This window comes from Drosophila pseudoobscura, chromosome 4 (assembly GCF_009870125.1).
Source record: "Drosophila pseudoobscura strain MV-25-SWS-2005 chromosome 4, UCI_Dpse_MV25, whole genome shotgun sequence".
Lineage (NCBI taxonomy): Eukaryota > Metazoa > Arthropoda > Insecta > Diptera > Drosophilidae > Drosophila > Drosophila pseudoobscura.
This window is the reverse complement of record NC_046681.1, coordinates 11700289-11719634: the sequence shown is the minus strand read 5'-3', so window position 1 is coordinate 11719634 and position 19346 is coordinate 11700289. Positions and strand designations below refer to the sequence as shown.

Sequence of the window (19346 nt, the reverse complement as noted above, 5' to 3'; positions counted from 1 at the left end):
ACCCCAAATATGGGCTTCTTATGGATATTGTTTTGTAATCCTTTTAAGGGTTTTTTGTTGCACTTTTATTCCCCGATCAAAACCCAGGTTCATTCAACCTTCCAACGATTTGATGTACATTTGTAGTTTTAATTTTATTTCTAGTTATTTTCCATTCTACTTATCGTTTATCCCTTGGCTATCAAAGCGTTCCACATACGGAGAGTGAGAGAGGGGGAGGGGGGGGGGGGTGAATGGGGTTACCATCCTAGATCCAGTATCCTGTATGCTGTTGTGTAGAGAACCCTGTTGGATTTTTATTATCTCAACAATATATAAAGCCATTTTAGTTGATATTTGTTAAGTGGGCGTCGGTCACGCCCCCCAAACAGAGGGTGCAAGAGGGGGCCGAAGGCGGATGGCCAGGCAAAAAGGGATTGGAAAATATGGCAACTAACTAAAGAGCAAAATAACCGTGAAGCAGTGTATGTTTTTGCAGTTGACTGCATTTAGACCCCGGGCTTAAACCCCACCCCAGCCCCACGCCTCGATTGCCGGAGCATTTTTGTGAAGTGCATTGCCAGATAACCAAATGGATGACAGCAGCTGTGTCCTGCAGGCTAGTCCTCTCTCTGTCCCTTTGGCTTGGGTTCAAGTAGCCCCATTGAGTTTTTTCTTTCCCTCTTTTTGTATTTGTATGGGCAATACTCGTATTGTTGCTTTATGGCCGAGACAGGCCCAGGACTCTAGTACTAGTACTCGTTGTAGTTGTCTCTACGATTTGTTTCCTTGTGGCTGCTGGACACACTTGTTGGGGATGGGATAAGTGGAGATCCAGAGCCGTTTCTGGATCTGTAGACTGTTGATGTATTAATACTTAAGTAGCTGTAACTACAGTGAAGACTCCAAATAAAAGAACTCGCTCTCTCGAAGAGCGTCTTAGCCGTCATACTCGTGCAAAAGAGACAATTTCTCTCGGCAGTAAATTTTCCAGCAATCACTCCTCTATTTACTGTACCCTACTGTACTTTTAACTTTCTGCTCGCAGCTGCAACAATTGTGCGACAGAATTTAATGACACTTAACATCTGCCATGCAACGTACAAAACTTTTACTGAATGAGAGAGGGAGAGAAAGAGAGAGAGAGAGAGAGTGGGCTTGATAGGGGCTGAGAAATGTTAGCCATGTATTTTCTAAAAAAAAAAAGCGCCTGCAAACCAAAACTGCAGTCGAGGGACGAGAAGGCGATGGAGAATTTGAGTTGAAAAATGTTTCCAAGTTAAATGAAGCGCATCAAACGTCAGTCGATAAATTTAAAAGCCAAAGCTATTGACTTGCAAAAAATAAAAGCAAATAATACTGCTGCCGCCTGACCAGGCAGTCGGCCAGGATGGCAGGAGGCGCACACGGGCAGTCAGAAGGAGTCTGGCGATGGCCAATCTCCGTACCCCAAGCCCAATCAAATACAGGACGTAAGGAGAGAAAGGGATGAAAAAAAGAAAACCGATTCCATGTGCATGCTGGTGACATTTTGCTGACAGCAGCAGCAGCGCCCCAAAACGGAAGTCCAAGTGTTGACAGCGGCCCCCCTTCGGGGAGCCCGTGGAGCATATAAAAGTAAAGGAGATAGAGGAGAATCTCTCAGATAGTTTTCGGGTGTGATGGGAGGACATGGTGATTGGCTACTTAACTCTTTTGCCAAACTCTTCAGTCAGATGGCTGTCGAAAGGTGGGCGTGGCAGCGTATGTGATCCAATACCCCACCCCCCCCCCCCCCCCCCCCCCTCCCCGAGTCTGGACAAACTTTGTCTTTTGCATGCTGTCGAAACTTTTATAGAAATTCAATTTCTATTATATCGGTTTTTGCTAGTTGAAACTCTCTGGAATGTTGCATATGTCGTTTGGCCCTATTGAAACAATAAATTTTTTGAACTTGAACAGGAATATGGTGCACACTCGAACATGTAACCCAGCCAGCACGAACTTTGACTTGTTCCAAAAAGTAAAACGAAAATAATATAATAGGGTGAAGCGTTGAAGCCTGAAAAAAAAGAAGAAAAAATAGTGGAAGAAAGTTTTGCAAATTTTATTAGGTAAAACTTTGGGTGTGGCCTATGCTGGGAAAATTAAATAGTCTATGATAATGATTTGAGAGGGTATACCAATACCTCTAGTGGTAAAACAAACCATAAATTCACAAAACCTTTCGTTCATCATCTTGTACCGTTCATTTTTGTATCAACAAGTGGGCCACAGCCACGCAAAAATATTCGCTCATCATATGGGTATGGGTAGAGGGGGGGAGACGAAACCCAATGAGAGAGCGACACACAAGCAAAGCGTGGAAAGAGCAAGAGAAGGACAGAATGCTATGCGCGAGTGCTAAATCTTCTACGCAGTTACACTTTCATACAAAAATCGCGGTGTTAAATTCAAGAAAAACTGTTTGGGGTGTGACAAGGACCGACGTAATACACAATTCCAGAAACTCGAAACAATCAGATCAATTAAAACAATCTGCGGAAAGCTGTGCAAATTCATTTTTTCATTAACAACCACCCTTTCCACTTTTGTCACGCGGTTTTTTTTCGTGCTGTCTTGTAAGGTGTGTGTGTGTTTGTATGCGTGGGAAAATAAAGCAAAAATAAAAGGCAGAAATAAACGCGTGAGAGCGGCACAGCTGTGAGGCGTAGGAGTATTAGTAGGTCTCGCTCTAGCTGCTCTCTCTTTGGAAATATTGCCATTTGCTTTTGCTCATCTTCCACTTTATCGTTTCTGTTTTCCTTTTTTACTTAAAAAACAAGCAAACAGCAGGACTTGCAACGATCAAATTCCAATAAGAGCACAGATTTCGGGCATTTAGTCAAGCATTACACGGAAAACTCTCACTCAAGCGACCAAGCTGAGCGAGTGAGAGAGAGAGAGACTACTAACCCAAGATCGCCCATGCAGGCGCAGTGCACCTTAACCCTCACAATCACCCCTCTACAAACAAGTGGCCAACACATGTATAAACTTGTAACATAAATGTGCATGCTCTTTTTAACATCAGAGGGTCAGTGAAACACGGAATTTCCAATAAGAGAAAAATTTGAGCGAGCACTAATCTCCCACACATGTATTTCACACGGACTGTAAATTGCTTAAAAAATATCACCATATCGAATGAATCAATTATAAAATATCCATATATCGATATATCGGAAAAAATTCAAAAGTTCAAATTCGAATTTTTTTGTGTTTACAGCAGATAGCAGTTGTTTTTAACAACTAATTTTATTGTTGATGCCTGATGTTAAATATTTGAGAGCCAGCTGTGTAATATTCGGTTTGCAATTGGGTCTAAAAATATCGATTTGTGATATAATCGTGGACAAAAATATCACACTGATAATATCGTAAATAAATATATCGGAAAATAATAATATCAGCCATATCGATATAATATCCTAACGCGGACCCAAGAAAGCACGCGTCCTAAGTCAGCTCCGCGTTTTCAGACCGGGAAAAGCGCGAAAACTCGGAAAATAAAATGAAAAAAGTGTCGAGCAGCTGCGTAGCGTTCCGGTGCGGGAGAAAAGGTGAAAATCAGATAATAAAATACAAAGGTAAGTGGAAAATTTGAGGTTTTTTATGTTTCCTTGTTCTCTCTCTCTCGTCGCGCTTCTCACGAAAAGAAATCGCTCTGCCCAAGGGACGGAGGGGTGCGGTGCGCTGCTAATTTTGCCGCTTTGGTTTCCCTTTTGCCACTGATTCGCCCCGCCCTTGTCAAACTGCAAGCAGTTTTTCTTGAACTCACGATTTTTGAGTGAAACTGTAATTGCGCAGCAGGCTTAAAACTCGCTCATATTCCCTGCCCTGCTCTCCGTCTATCGCACACTCCATGCCTCGCTTGTGTGCTCTCTTCCTTATTGCTCTCCCGTTGAAAGCTGGCAATTTCTGCTCCTTGTCTTCTCCCTCTCTATTTGTTGTGTCTGTGTGAGACACTTGTTGGTGAAAATAGCAGATTGCTGAACGAATTGTGAATAAAAGGCAAACGAAAGAATTACTTGGGCATTCTTATACATTTTTTAATAATCATAAAAAGGGTAATATACTTATTTATATAAGATAATGTGTATTTGCTTAAAACAAACTTGGGCTTGTGTTTTTTATTTTGCTTAGATAGGCGTCGAAATCAGGGGTTGTATCATATGTGTCTTTGATATCTCCTGCCTGAAGTCCTCCATCATATTGTCCACCGCCTCCCAGATTTGTTTCTTCGTAAGGTCCGAAGCCGCAGTGTACGTTTTGTACATTTTGTTGGAAATGGTGACGGTTATGGTGATTGTGATAGTGATGTGGACCATGACGTCTATGATGTTTGGATGCTACTGCAGCTGCCATCAAGGCCATGATTAGAATGTGCTGTTTAAAGGGAAATCAAATGAATATTTAAAGTATTTTACAAACTCCTCAGCTCTACTTACCAATAAATTCATGTCACTTGTGTATGAAATTTTGGCTAGAGCTTCGTATTTATAGACAAAACAAAATAGGTTCCAGCGAACTCTAGTTTTCGTTGAAATCGAAGCTTATCGGCTGTTCAGATTTATGGCATTCTTAGAAACCATAAAAGTCTGGTTATAATCGGAATATTTGTGATTTTGGGAATGAGAGAATGCGATCTTTGTCGATCTTCGAATCAGAGGTCTTTGTGTACATGTTTATCTCTTCTTGAGAATTCGGTTCAAAAGGTAGACTCTTATCTTTTCAGTGATTTCCAAGCTGTGCAGTGATTTTTGCTATAAATACGAACCTATATTCCAAATTAAATTCAATTCCAAATTGTAGATCAACCAATGAATTTCTTGGTGAGTAGACGACAGCCGTCAAAATGTATAGAATATTAATGTGACATTTTGGGACCCTGTAGATCGTATTGTTTGCTTTGGTGGCCGCAGCATTCGCCGTTCCCCAGTACTACGGTTATTCGGTCGGGTATCCTACATACTATGGGGCCGAATATCCTTCATACTATGGGGCCGAATATCCTTCATACTATGGGGACAGATATTCTTCATATCCAGATGATTCTCAAGAAAGTTATGAGAGTGAGGAGGCACAACAAGAGTGTTGAAAAGTTCCCCAACTTCCGGAAGCCTCCTGTGCTATAGTTTCTATATTCTATGTTTCTTGTACAATTAATGAATTAAAATTAATAATTAAATTATCCAATACAATGGAGATACTGTTAAGAGAATTTTCCCCTATCTCCACATCTTTCTTTGTGTTCCTTTGGCATACAAATTGCATATAAATTGCGCTCATTGACGACACGGCAGATACGGCTAACAAAAAAGTAGCACAAACACGGAATTTACATGGAAAATATTTTGTTGGAACATAAATTTCGTATTTCACATTTTTCATAACACCCCTTCAACCCGCCCTCCGGAGTTTATCAAGTGCCGTGGCAGTCACACCCCATGCACCACGCCCCCTCTCCCTGTCTCTCTCTTTCTCTCTCTGCCCCTCTCATCTACAACAACCGGCGAAAGCAGCGACAACTTTTACCTTGTCAAATGACTTGCCGTGCGGAAAGTTTCAACTTTTTTGATACCCTCGAAATGGGTACTACCCTTTTGAAGAAAGGTTCGACTCGAACATGTTTGATCCCGAAAGCACCCCATCGAACCACGAAGAACCATCAGCTCTCGAACCTCAAACCCACGATCAGCAAAAGCTACCCGAAGATACCCTTCGTCTTACTTGTTTTTTTTTTCGGTATTTTTGATGAGCAGCTTGCAAGCAGTGCAAGGGGGACAGACGGTCTTTGGGGCTGCTCCAGGACTTTATTAAAATTATATATTTGCATGTTTGTTGCAATTTCGTTCAGCGAAGGCACGAAGCCAAAAGAAATGGCAATTGCATATGAATTTATAAATATGAAAGAGCCATTTCCCAACTTTTCTTTTGGTTTATTTGAATTTTTCGTAGCCGTCTTTTCAATTAAGAAATCAACGAGAAAAAAGAACGAAAAACTAATTAAGGAAAAGGTGCTTTATGTTTCTATATTGGTACAACATCTGTGCTTTCGATGACAGATACAATATCTTCGGCTATGTTGCACAAATGTGAGTAGGTCTGTATAAAGAGGGTGTCCCGAAAGTATTTCGAATGGTAGAGCTTTGACAACACAATGGATTTGATCTTCTCCTCGTCCAGCTCTTCTTCGGCATAGACTTCGAGCAGTTTCTCCAGATCTGCGGGTGAGAGTGTGGTCAATGTACTCAGATCCTGAACCGGCTCGTCACCCTCCTCCTCCTCCTGCAGCTGCTGCAAGAGAGTGATGTAGTAACGCTGCAGTTCTGGCTTAAAGAACGATTCCTCGATGGTGCACATGAGATCCTCCCACTCCTCGATGCCATTGCAGATGACGCCGCGGACGTAGATGAAACGCGAGCGTTGCTTCTGTGTGTCCATCTGCCGGATGTCGTCCAGGCTGCACGACGGCTCCAGCATATTGGCCAGGATATCCATGTACAGGATGAAGAGCTTCTCGCGATCCTCCAACGTTTCGATGCGCATTATGTACTCCTTGATGGTGTCCAGCCGCAGATCCCATGGCCGTTCACGTGGCTTCTTCAGTTGCTGGTGCAGACCCTTGAGCACCTCCAGATCGTCGAAACGACAGCAATGATGGCCCGGATTCAAGGCATTAAAGATCTCCCGTTCATCCAACGTCCGATCGTAGGGACAGCAGGCGGGCGGCGGCACTACCAAGGGCGATATTGTGCCCAGTCTTGTGGTTATTTGATTGACTTCTTCGGTGTTCGCCTTGCATATGGGAATGCAGCGGAGCTCCCTCAGCTTGGCCCTGTATTCCTTTGGGGTGGTACAGCAGCCGTGTAAGCGGACCAACAGCGACTCCTTGTTGCTGCAGAAGATCCTGGGGTCCACGCTTAAGAACCACAGTTCCACGGCCATGCTCACCTTTCGTGGCTGATACATTACGATGATGTTCCGGGTCTCGCCGTAGGTCAAACGAAAGCTATCCAGGTCGAAAAGGAACTCATTGTCCTTGGCCAGCAGCAGGGAGCCCCGATTGTAGTAGTAGACACCCTGTTTCCACGCGAAGGACAGCGTCTGCTGGCCAATGTTGGTCAGCTGCAGGATATGCTGGGCACTGCGCTGGAAGGGATCGCAGGAGAACTTTATCAGTATTTCAAAGCACTCGTTGAGACCCTCATCGCCTTCGCCTGGGATGTAGTCCTTCTTGTTGATCCGCAGCCCCAGCTGCGGTACTTCGGCCGCCTCTACGGAAGGCGTTTGATACTCCGTATACGACTCGTATTCGCACTCCTCGTGGCAGGGCAGCGAGGAGCTATTGGTGATGGTCCTTAGGGATGGTGCACCCATAAAGGTGGTCGATGGCACACGCCTGAGCCGCTCGATATTGATGCCCGTGACCTGCAGGTTATCCAGATCGGGGAAAAAGTCGAGAACATTGCAAATGTGGCCGAATCGCTTTTCGAGACGCTCATCCAGGACGTTGGACTTTAGCCAGCCACGTGACAGATCCTGGCCCATTGCCTCTCTGCCTAAAAGCTCTCGCTTGGTCACATCTGGCAGGCCTATGATCTCCACGTCCTTGTAGCCATCGCGTTCTGCCTTGGGCAGAGTCTCGAGCAGTTCCCGGATGATCGTACACGTGCAGGGATCCCGGAACTCTCGCAGCGCGGACACGGTCTTCACCATCAGCTTCTGGCACTTCATGCGCTCCGCGTACTCCAGCAGACGCTTCACCGTCTGCTCGTTACGATTCTCCAGAGTGGCGGGTCGATTGAACAGCACTTCGGCGGCAACCTTGCCCGTGAGTTTCTGCACTCGAACCTGCAGCTTGCGGCGTCGCTGCATCATCTCGCGCCAGTACTTGAGACGCGCATCGACATGCAGCTCCTTCTTGGACTTGGCCCACTTCACAACGGCCAGGTCGCAGTGCGAGGATGTTGCCGTAAAGTCGCCGCGTCGCTCCTCAAAGATCTGCTGCAGTATATCGTCCACCACACGATCTGTGTACTTGGAGATCGGCGCTGGCGTTGTCAGCTGATCCACGGCATGTGATTGCGCGGTCTCTATATCGCCGGCACTGTCCGAAGGCAGAGATGCCAGATTGGCCAATGTGAAGCGGGAAAAGTCCGGCAGCACCAGAGTGGTGGCCTTGCGGCTCAGCATCGATGTGGGTGTTCGATTGTTCAGGACCAAAGGATCCGTGATATCCGGATTCATTAGTGTATCCCATTGGTTGTGCACGTTCGGCTGTCCCCGCGATTTCCGCGGCCCCGCGGCATCATCCATCGAAATCTGATCAGTCATTTTTCCAAGCAGTTCGGGAGCTGTTTTGGTTTGTTTTATATGTAATATGGTATTTGTGAATGAAGTATATAGAATACTTACTTACTGTTATTATGTATGACGTCTCGGTCAATGCATTGTTTGAATAAGTTCCGAGAAAAAGGAAAAGCAAAAGTGTGGCAGGAAGAGTTTAGTCGATCCTATACCCTCTGGTGGCTATATAATAATAGGTATGTTAATATTTTTTTAAATAAATTAAGAAAAGAATCAGGGCTCAAAACTGTATTTAAGAATGATTTAAGAAGACTCAATGTAAAGGTAGAAATTATCTTAATTACTGGAGGACATGTGCTCATAGAAACATAAAGAGAAACATCATACAAACATCATACTAAATCCTACTTGGGACCGACTTATGCTCGTGGCCAAAGAGTGTGTATTTTGTTGTTGGATTTGTTGGACAAAAGCGCACTTTTGTTGCTGGATTCTGGGGACTGACTTAGCATTGAGCTTAGGCATGGAGTACTTTATTCAGCTTCGGTTTTAAACCTTTCCTTTAAGCCATTTATTCCGTACACCAAATGATCCCCAAAACGTTGCCTTTTCAAATGAGTTAAGTGACAAATTCTCGGCTTTCTCTGCGGCGCCGCCCCCCTTAAACGCGCATTTTTCCGTCGAGTGGCATAGACATTCGCCCAAATAAGCCGAGCATAAAATGCCTGCACAGATACCCCCCGTCTGGTTAGGGAAGGACTGGGGTGTGCACCCTAAATGTGTGTGTTTTGGAGGTAAATTAAATTGAAAGCCAGGAAATGTGGGCATAATATTTGCGCCTTGTTAGTGTTTGTCAACGCTTGGCTAACTCTGAATGATGCACAGATGACAACGATGACGACGACGGTGGCGTTGAGTGGGTTAGCGGCAGCTGAAGGAGTGGAGCACCGACTGGGAAGCGGGTGAAAATGTTTCACATTTAATCACATTTCACCGTCACATAATTAAAATAAAAATAAATGCAAAAAAAAAAAAAAAATCACAAATAAAATGCATTTTCTGTTCCAATTTCGGTTTGGCATTTGAGTGGAGAGAAAAAAAAAACACATTGGAGGCCCCCCAATGCCACAGTGCCACAATGCCACCCCAACTGCCAGAATCACGCTTAAGCTAACGATTTATGTGGGATTCTTTAAGCGAAATCCAAGTCAATTAGTTTCCTAATTCGTTTTACGAAAAGGAATTTATCGATTTTATCTGCAGACGTGCAGAAAGTAGTTAAGACCACAGTTTTCTCTGAAACCTATTTTCATCGCCAACCAGCCCGCTCGCCCTCTCTCTTTGAACAAGTATTTCTGTACTATATAGTGTATGTATATTTCTCTGTGTTTGTGCTCCACGAAGTGTTGATAATGATGCTGAGCTGCGTGGCTGCGTATCCGTGTGTTTGTGTGTGCGTTTTATGCCTTTGGTGGGAAGGAGCAGCGTATAAGCAATAAACAAGCCGCATTGTTTATACGCCATGTGGAGCACACAGGCACACACAAAAAAGTAGGCAAACAATTGTTTGGTTGCTAAATTAAATTAGATTTCCAATTTGTTTTTGGCAGTCTTATTTAAATGCTTAAATGAGCCCCCAGCCACCAAAAAAACTAAAGGAAGTAGAATGGAGGGCTAGGAATTAAGTGGCTGTTGCACCGCATACATGTCTTGTGCATGATTCAACCAAACAAAGTCTTCCTTCGGCTTTGGCTTGGGCTTCTCTTACCTTAATTTTTTCCATCAAAGCCTTGGCCCTCAAAGTAAAAGAAATTAAGACCCAAGAATAAATATAAATCATTTTAAAATTAAAAACTTTAGTTATTACTTCACTTGTGTTTACATTTTCCCAGCGCAAAGGAAAATTGCAGTTCCAGAGCTAAACCCCTTAAGCCCCCCCCACCCCCCTCACAGCGATCGCATATTTTGTGGCCTACCGTGAGGCAGAGGCAGAGGCAGTGGCAGGTCTTGCGCAGTCTTAAAGAATTTTTAATTGCTTTAAAAACAAGTTGAATGCTGTTTTATTTATATTGGATGGCCAGAGTGGTAGATAGGGGTGCCAGGAGGGTGGGTGGGGTGCCACCGGAAGGCGATGCCATAGACAAATTCCATTAAACTTTTGGCTCCTAAACTGTGTCAAAGTTTTTGGTCCCGGGGAGTAGGCGCTTCCGTGGTCCGCTGGCTAAGGATAATTCACTGGAGAATGAGAGACGGAGAGACTGAGACTCAGAAGCTCTCTCTCTCTCTCTCTCTCTCTCTCTTTTGCTGGGTGAAAAGTTTTTGCGCAAAGTAAACTCAACTCTGAATGAAATGAAAATGCCACAGAGGCAGAGTCCAATAGGGTATAAAAAGTAAGAGGAAGCGCGGGGTGGTGGTGGTGGGGTGGGGTCGGGATACTGTGGCTGGGATTCTTGGTGAGCAATCAATTTCTGTTGACGTTGACAACAAGGCAAAAGTCCGGCTAAAGTTAAGGCCAAAAAACGAGGAGAAACGAGAGGAGAGGAGAGACACCGAGGGGGCAACAAATCAAAGTCGATGCCAAGAGAGAGATGCTTCTTAAGACGCCTGTCGAATTGTTCAGGGTGTCAGCGCGTTACGCCCCCTCCTCCAGACCCCCACCAGACCCCACTCCACCCCACCGAGACCCCTAGCTATATCTCAATCTTAAGTCTGTTGCTGCTACTGCGGTTGAAGTGTATTTAAAAGTTTGATTAGTTTTTAATGTTTGTGGTGGGGCAAGTTTCATTCGCATCGTCATTTCAGTTTTTACTTTTTCCGAGTAATTTTAACAAAGTTCTCCCTTCGATTCGTTTAAATAAATACCCACACAATATATTTATGCAAAAATCGATTTAATCACCAACAAAAACATATTGCATAAAATAACAATTTTATTAAATTGAAACAAATGCCTAGTCTAGACTCTCCACAGAAATGTGCGCCCATAAAATTATGCAAAATTAATTTTAGAGCTCAACAAAAATGGCAACAATTTCTCATATTTTATGGCCCCTACCGCGACCCCCGTCCCACCCTAAAATATGTATTTTTGAGAGAGGGACTCTTGTTTTGTTGGAATAACATTCCATAGTTCTGGGACATTTGTGGACTTTTGTTATTCTTCTGATAAAAGTTCAAGCTTATTGGGAATTTTCAACGATTTATTTCAGCTATTTTTATTGTAATTTAATTCAAATTTTTCATGTTTTTCCAAGAAAATTTGTATTGAATGTTGAAATAATTATGCTGTAAAGTGTGGGCCTTATAGATTAGCATTTTTTATACGTAGGCGTACGACAATTCATACGATTCTTTATCTCTGATTTCAGTTTAAATGGAACTCATTGTTTTACCCAATTTTTTCATAATACATTCTTCAGAAAAAATTAATTTTCTGGTGTGTAATTTTATCTGATGGAACCATACATTTTTTTAATAATAATATAATATACAAAATAATAAAAATATATAAAATCATAATAATATATAAAATAATAATAATATATAAAATAATAATAATATATAAAATAATAATAATATATAAAATAATAATAATATATAAAACAATAAAAATATATAAAATAATAATAATATATAAAATAATAATAATATATATCAGTAATATTTTATTAAAATTTTTTTAACTATTGTTTTTGTTGATTTGAATGTGTTCTTCATTTTTTAAATGCGGATTGCTTGTAAAAAATAATTGAATTAATTAATTTAATATAAATAATATATTATAAAAAAATATAAATAAATTTTATAAAATTAAAGAATTAAATCAAAGCCATTATTTGCTTTAAAAAATATGCCAAATTTTTTTTCTTAAACACCGTTTTTCCACACCCGATTTTCCCTAAAAGAAAATTCAAATTACTTAAAGAATGTTATTTAGTATTCTTTGGCTGTCAGCAGATGGTTATTAAACATGTTTTAATCATTAATTGCAAGTTAACGAAAAGAAAAAGTCTTCCTTGCTTTCAGCCATAAAAAGTTACTTACGGTTTGGGCCTCCTTTTATGTTGGTGAGCCATAAATTATGAATATGAATGTCAAGGTAGAGGTGTCTACGTGTGTGGCCAACAGAGACAGACCTGCCTGGCCTGCCAGCCTCTCTCCCTGGGGTCCAATAATGCTAAGAGAGCCAGAGGACCACAGGAGGGTTAATAGAAACACTCCGTCTCTCTCTCACACTCTCACTCTGTTTCTGTCCGTAAAAGTTATAAACATTTATGGCAGCTACTTAAAAATGTCAAGGCGAAAAAATTATGATAATGATACGTGACATTTGAAAGCAATAACAATTTAGTTAGCACACACTTTTTGATTACTTCTCTGCGCCCTTCACAGCCGCCCCACTTTCGTCCTGTTTCGGGTTTCCTGTTTCGTTCATTATTTATGAGTTTTGGTCTACATAAAATTGAAAAATTGCTTAAGAAAGTACACACATATGTGTGTACATTTTTGAGAAGAAAAATTCTACCATACATACTCGTAAGTGTAATAACAATAATCATAAAGCACGGCAATGGCAACGGCAATAACAGAAAATATGCTTAAAGAAAGCGTGGAGCAAAGGTTGAGCAATGGGAATGCCCTGTAATAGATTTGCAATAACAAACAGGACTCTACTTTTGGATATCCCACCGGAAAGGGCCTTTAGCTTAATGTCCCAATGGGAGGCAAAAGGAAAAGTGGAGCTATACAAAATCTTTAAATGTATTTAAATAATATCAATTAAATAGTTTTGATTAGACGGTGATCTTAAAATCATGAAAAAATATCCTCGATGGACCTTTGGTTGGTAAGGACCATATCCATCGACAAAAATAAAACAAACTGAAGGATACAGAGAGGTGTTAAAAAAAGTTTTACTTAATGAATACTCCGCTTTCTACTCACCAAGACTTTCGAAAGTTTTGATTAACGTTTCGAACGATTTTGAATGAGATTTTTGTAGTGAAATTTTATACTAAATGCTCTGGTAGAAACAGCGATAACACCGGGGTCAGAAACCAAAAGTATTCTTTCTATGAAAAAAGTATATATATATTCATACCATAGAACAAGCCCCAGAGATAGGTTTCAAGTTGGAAATCTTATTGTTCCCATTCTTCTTAATTTTGAATAAACCACAGCAAAGGGTATCCTTTATTCTACAAATCTCAAAAATGCACACCCAGAGAAAAAATAACTGAAATTTTAATATTTCCACTTAGATTTAAAAATATAGAACATTCGAGTCTAAAAGTTGTAAAATGAAAGTGGCTTTGAACTACATTTTGACATGCAAATGAAAATACTAACTGATTCAGCACACCATTTGCCGTAGTATTGTTAACTATTTCTAGTGCTCTGAACGATGTCATAGGAAAGCATGAACTAAATAAGCGAATGGACTTCAGGAACAGATTTTAATTTGTCTCCGGACCGATGAGCAAGCCATTCAGGAGGTTGACTGAATTCATTTTTAAGCACATGACAATGCGGACATTCTTGGTCCTTAGCACCTATCAGCACTTTCGGATGAGCGGAATATTAGATACATATTCGGCTCGTACTTGAAAGCGAAACTAAGGGTATATAAATAGTATCACTTGATCAAAGAATATGTTTATTAGATTTGAGTATATTATGTTTTCAGGTGAAAAATAGTTCATTCTTATTCGCATATTTATTAAATATACAAAACAAAGTTCATTAAAATCGGTCGAGCCGCTTAAGGATATATAAGTATAAATATATAAATTTACTTATATTTTATATTTAAAAACAAATAATTTCATATTTTAATAATTTATTATTTTATATTTTATTTTAAATGGTTTTTATTAAGATTGATTACGGGCCGTGCTCTAAAAACTTTTTAAACTTTTAAACTTTAAATATGTTTTTATTTAAAGCCCGAATTTTTTTTGTTTTAATTCTCCTGCTGTTCCATTTTACCCCCCAGTGTGTGTAAACACTCCTATAATATGTTGCTACAATAAAAATTAATTGGAATTCTGTTTTCTTTTTCCAGTGTATGATTTCTTTATAAAAAACACTTTTGGGTAAGTGACATAATTTTATTTTGGCCACAAATTGCATTGTTACGAAATTAACCGCTACCAAAAAAATTTACCCTGTGTGTGCGCGTGTGTGTGTGTGTGTGGGGGCGGGGGTCTAGAATCCGGGCGCTGCTCCTCAGAGAGCACAAGCGGACTGCTGCAAGCGGCAGCCAGAGGCAGCAACAGCAACAGCAACAAGAACAGCAAAGCACACATCCGGTGTGTCAACTGAATAATTCGTTGCATGCACAAAAGGCATGCACTCACATCCGGTTTCCTGTCATTCTTTTTTGCATGACAGACACAGAGGCAAAGGCAATAGCAGTGGCAGTGGCAGTGGCACTGGCAGGGTCAGAGGGCAGGGGCCAGGGGGCAGAGGCACAAGCGGATTCGGATAGGGGCAGGAGCAACCTCTGCAGAGTGGCTAGGGCCCTGCAATTTATGTCTATGTTGCTGCTGTTGCAATTGTCTTTATGGCGTGTTTGGTATTTGTTGCAACTTTTGTTTTGAATTCCTGTGGCCTTGTCGCACGGCTCCATGAGCTTGCAGTTAAATTTATGTTGCAGCACACACAGACACACCCACACGTGCACAGGCGTAACTCTTAACGAACAATGAAATGCAACCAAAAAAAAAAAGAATGGGTTGCGATGGGGCTGTGGCAGGGGGTCGGCGGCTCGGGCTCGGGCTCATAGGTCGCGTGGGAGGTTCTCTTGCAAAAAGGAGCGTATAATCCACTGATTGCTCCCAAGGTTCAGCTTTCAACAATGAAGGACAACACACACACACACACGTCCTCGTGCATCCTCTGAAAGAGAAGAGAAAGGATGGCCAGACGAGAGCAAAAGAAAAAGAAGAGTGAGAAACAGGTAAGGGAAAGAGTGATGAGAAGAGAGAGAGCGTTACCATAGCTATAGAGCTGTCGGGTCATCGGAAGTGCCCCTGCATGTTGGACCTCCCTTAAGAGAGGGTACATCCACTGTCCTAGGAAGCTGTGATCCATCAGTGAAGGAGTACCAGTTGCCAGTGAAGGTTTACTCTGAAGACTGGGGCCTGGAAATGCATTAGGTCTGTCATCGTTGGACCCCTTCAAGTTAGAGTATTACTTCTTCGATTTCTGTGCCCGGAGTGGACAAAAAAAAAGCCAAAGTTTCGGCAAAGCATCGCCGCCTCTATTCTGCCCATTCGGATCGGATCCTTTGTGTCGTCCGCTGCAACGCCGCGACGACGTGACATCGCACCTGGCGTGGACCCCGGTTGAGGCTTGAACTTTCCCATAGCCAAAGTCCCCAGCCAGCATTAATTTTGCATATGAATACGAGGACTATGGACAACTGGATTTGTCCTTGTTGCTGCTCCTGCTTCACCGGCATACGAGCATTCGCGTCATGTTTATTGCATGCAATAAATTTCTCCCTTCCAAAAAAAAAGGGAAGCAGAAAAAAAAGATAAAATGAAGAGCAACCATCTCGGCAACCCGGTCCTCCCCTGTGTCAGCCCTGGAGTGTAACAAGGCTCTTTGCGCTCTTCTCTAATGCAAAAGGCTGTAGGGGACACGGCACGGCACGGCACGGCACCCGGGCATCAACGAACGGACAGCCGGGCAGACGGGGCTTCTAGCTCGATTTTCCCCATTAATTTTCCTTTTGAAGCCTTAGCTCTCCGCTCAATTAGCTGTCGCTGTCGGCTCATTAGCAACACGAGAGCGCGAACCGAGACCCACTGACCCCCCTTCACCAACATCGCGGGACACGGTGAGAGCGTTTGCCAGCTGTTTATACGCAAATCCTGTAAAGGAAAAGCACACAAAAGCAACACCAAAAACAAAAAAAGGTTTTCAATTTTCCATTTCCCCTTCGGTCGGGACATTGCCATGGGTAAATGGATGTTGCTTTTGGGTCTGTTGTGGGCCTGTGTGTGGTCAGTGGATTTTCGAAATGTTTGGGAGTTCTCTAAAGGTGGCTTAGAGGACTGGCCGGCAGACTGGGGGAGAACCAAAAAGGTTGGCGAAGAGTTTCAAAAGATACAATAAGGCAGAGGGGCAGGAGGCTTCGCAGGGAGTCGCGGTTATTTCTCTTTCGTTTCAAATCTATGGGCAAAAACGGCCTAACACCTTCATATGCTAGCCTCTCTCAGCTCACGCCATACCCGACGCAGCATTGCATCATCCAATTTCTCTCCTTCAGCATTTCCTTTTCTCCCTCAAAGCAAAAAATTCGCCGCTCCACACTTGCCAGAGACGACTCAAGCCTCGCTCTTTAACTTCGCTCTCAAGACTCGCTCTCAAGCCTCGCTGTCAAGACTCGCTCTCAAGCCTCGCTCTGGAAGGCGTAATAGAAAACTCTACTGCGTAGTTTCTGTCCTTCTTCTACCAATACATTTGCGCTCATACATTTCCGAAGCGTAGAAGCGAACATTTTGTGATCAAACATGCTCCAGGGCTGTGCCGTTTGTTTGCCGGTTCGACGTGTTTGCGATCGAACCCCGATCGCTGCTGCATTCGAACTTGTCCGTTAGTTTCGAACCTGTGCTAACCATACAATTTATGTTGCTGCTACAGCCACTAGCTCTTTTGGCTCTCACAAAGACAAGCGCTGGAAAGCAATCGTTGGCTTGACAGACGGATGGACCCTCGAAAGAGAGCAGAGCATGTGGTGAAGACGTCACCTGTTTCATAGTAGTAGATTCCCTTTAATCGGCAAAAAATGGTGACTTTTCTGATATTTTCCTGTTTGTATGTGTTTATTCCCTAACCAAAAAGTATACACCGCATTCAAATGAAAGCAAAACCAACCACATTCCGGCCAAAAGTATGCACTCCTCCTTTGTTTTGTTTTCTAAATTATTTTCCATTTTCCCCCGCGTGTTGCTGTTTTGGGGTTCATTAGGCAGCAGCGGAGTAAATCAAGCAGGGTTGCCAACGTAGCAGAAAAATTAAGTACAGCACACACAGACATATCGCACACACATGGACCACCTGATGAAGGGGTAAAATAAAGTTGCAAACGCTGCATTTGTTGCTCTCTTTGGGGCTTTTTTTTGGGTGGTGGGCACTGCGTTTAAGTAAAATGAATTGCTTGCAATTTATTTTTGTTGCTTATCATATAAATTGCACTCGCCTGCAAGTCATTATTTGGCACATTTGCGCTCAATGACTGCACATTGTTTCTGATGCTGCTCCTTCAGCCAGCAGTGGCCCAGAGGAGTGTTAAATAGGAGTGACGAACCGGAAGTTTCCAGATACAACAGCACTTTCGAGTGGGCGACCAGTTGGCCTTTTTGCGCTTGACTGCATCTTTGACCTCCCACACAGATGGACACTGGGCCAGGTGGCCAGGTGGCCAGGTACTTGGTCTTGGGGCAGGGTAGAGAGGCTCTCTCTGCTACCTGTAAATGTCGCTTGAGCATATTTGCTGCAGCTTCAGAGAAGTACATTTCCGGTTATCTTTTCGATATCTATGCTTTAGCCCCAATAAATTGTGAAAATTGCTTGCTTGAAAGAATGGAGAACCAATAAAGGATAATCACTGAGAAGAGGAGAACGAATAATAAAGAAAGAAACTTTGGTAAATACATATACAAAGGGGGTATACATTAATTACCAGAATTACCACTTAGAATGTGAAATGGAAATATTATTCCTTAGGTAGTTTCAGAACACCTCACATAAAGTATATTTCCTAAATAATTTCACCCCCAATTGCCCTGCCTTGCAAAAGTTTCGTTTATTTTTTGGGGGACAGCCAATCTGAAATACCTGACAAACGGCGCTCCGCCCTGGCCAACCTTTCTCTTGCTCCCCATTGAATGGCAAACAAAGAAATACAAAAAATACCCCAGAAAGAACCAAAAACTGGGTGTAGAAATATTTTACAAATGCAATAGCAATTAAGTTGTCCGATTATTGGGTCAGATAGGAGTCTGAAACACACACAAACACACATATAGGAATAACGCAATCACATAAGCAATACAAACGAGCATACAATATACATACATATAGAAAAAATGTATAGAAATATATGTACACCCAGAGAAAAAAGCCCTGAAAACCAAATATTTATATATATATTTAGGAATGTAGGCCAATGGATTTATTTATCGTATTTATTTATTTACCAGATACCAGATGTATATACCTTATTTGATATTTTTCCTAAAAATTTAATATAATTTAAATTAAATATTTAAATTAACTTTTATTTCCTACGAACCCCCGGATCACTCGCTTCGCTCGTAAGTATAACTTTTCAGATAATGTTTTATGTTAATATTAATTTATATTTTTTTTAAATATATTATTTGTTTTTATTTTTATTTTTAATTTTTTTAATATTTGTATTTATTTTTTATTATGTATTATTCATTTATTATTTATAAAAACGATTTTTGAATGCATTAATATTTAAATTAATGTATTTAAAATCCGAATATTTAAATTAAAGTATTTAGAACCCGAATATTTAATTTAAATATTACTTTTCTCTCAGTGTATAGAAATATATTTAAAATAAAGTGCTTTTCGAGAAAAAGTGAGGCGAGCAATTGGACAATCGATTTGTTTGGAGGCAATTGATCTTTCTACAGAGAAAATGCATTGCTCTCTGTAATCGAACAGAAAATAAAAGATATTTTACGTGCAACTAGATCTCGAAAATACCATCTAAATTGTTTGATTAAGAACTGGTTTTAATTCAGGTTCACACTGTATTCCAAATCAGTTTACAGTGACTATTTTTGTTTACATTTATTTGTGTTTTGTATACCAATTCTGGAGAAAACCAACTCCAATCAGGTTTTGGTATACCGTATAGCGTATAAGCGTGCGTATATGTAAATCTATGACCGATAATATCTTGAAGAAACTTGGTTATTTGATTTTAAACATGTTTTTTGGACTTTAAACAACGAAATTTATTACGTTTTTTAAGATCATTTCGATTC

The 19346-nt window shown here is 41.5% G+C and overlaps 2 protein-coding genes across 2 annotated transcripts; both read right to left on the bottom strand.

The window, feature by feature from the left end:
• Window positions 1-4024: 4024 nt before the first annotated feature.
• Window positions 4025-4608, bottom strand: LOC26533499 (protein bunched, class 2/F/G isoform-like). The gene is made up of 2 exons (XM_015179956.2): window positions 4449-4608; window positions 4025-4386 (listed from the first exon to the last, which is right to left on the bottom strand). The coding sequence occupies exons 1-2, from the start codon at window positions 4458-4460 to the stop codon at window positions 4105-4107; spliced, it is 294 nt and encodes a 97-aa protein (XP_015035442.2). The 5' UTR covers window positions 4461-4608; the 3' UTR covers window positions 4025-4104.
• Window positions 4609-6004: 1396 nt separating this feature from the next.
• On the bottom strand, window positions 6005-8404 carry LOC6903489 (uncharacterized). The gene has a single exon (XM_002132332.3). The coding sequence runs from the start codon at window positions 8335-8337 to the stop codon at window positions 6031-6033; it is 2307 nt and encodes a 768-aa protein (XP_002132368.2). The 5' UTR covers window positions 8338-8404; the 3' UTR covers window positions 6005-6030.
• Between the last annotated feature and the right edge of the window lie 10942 nt (window positions 8405-19346).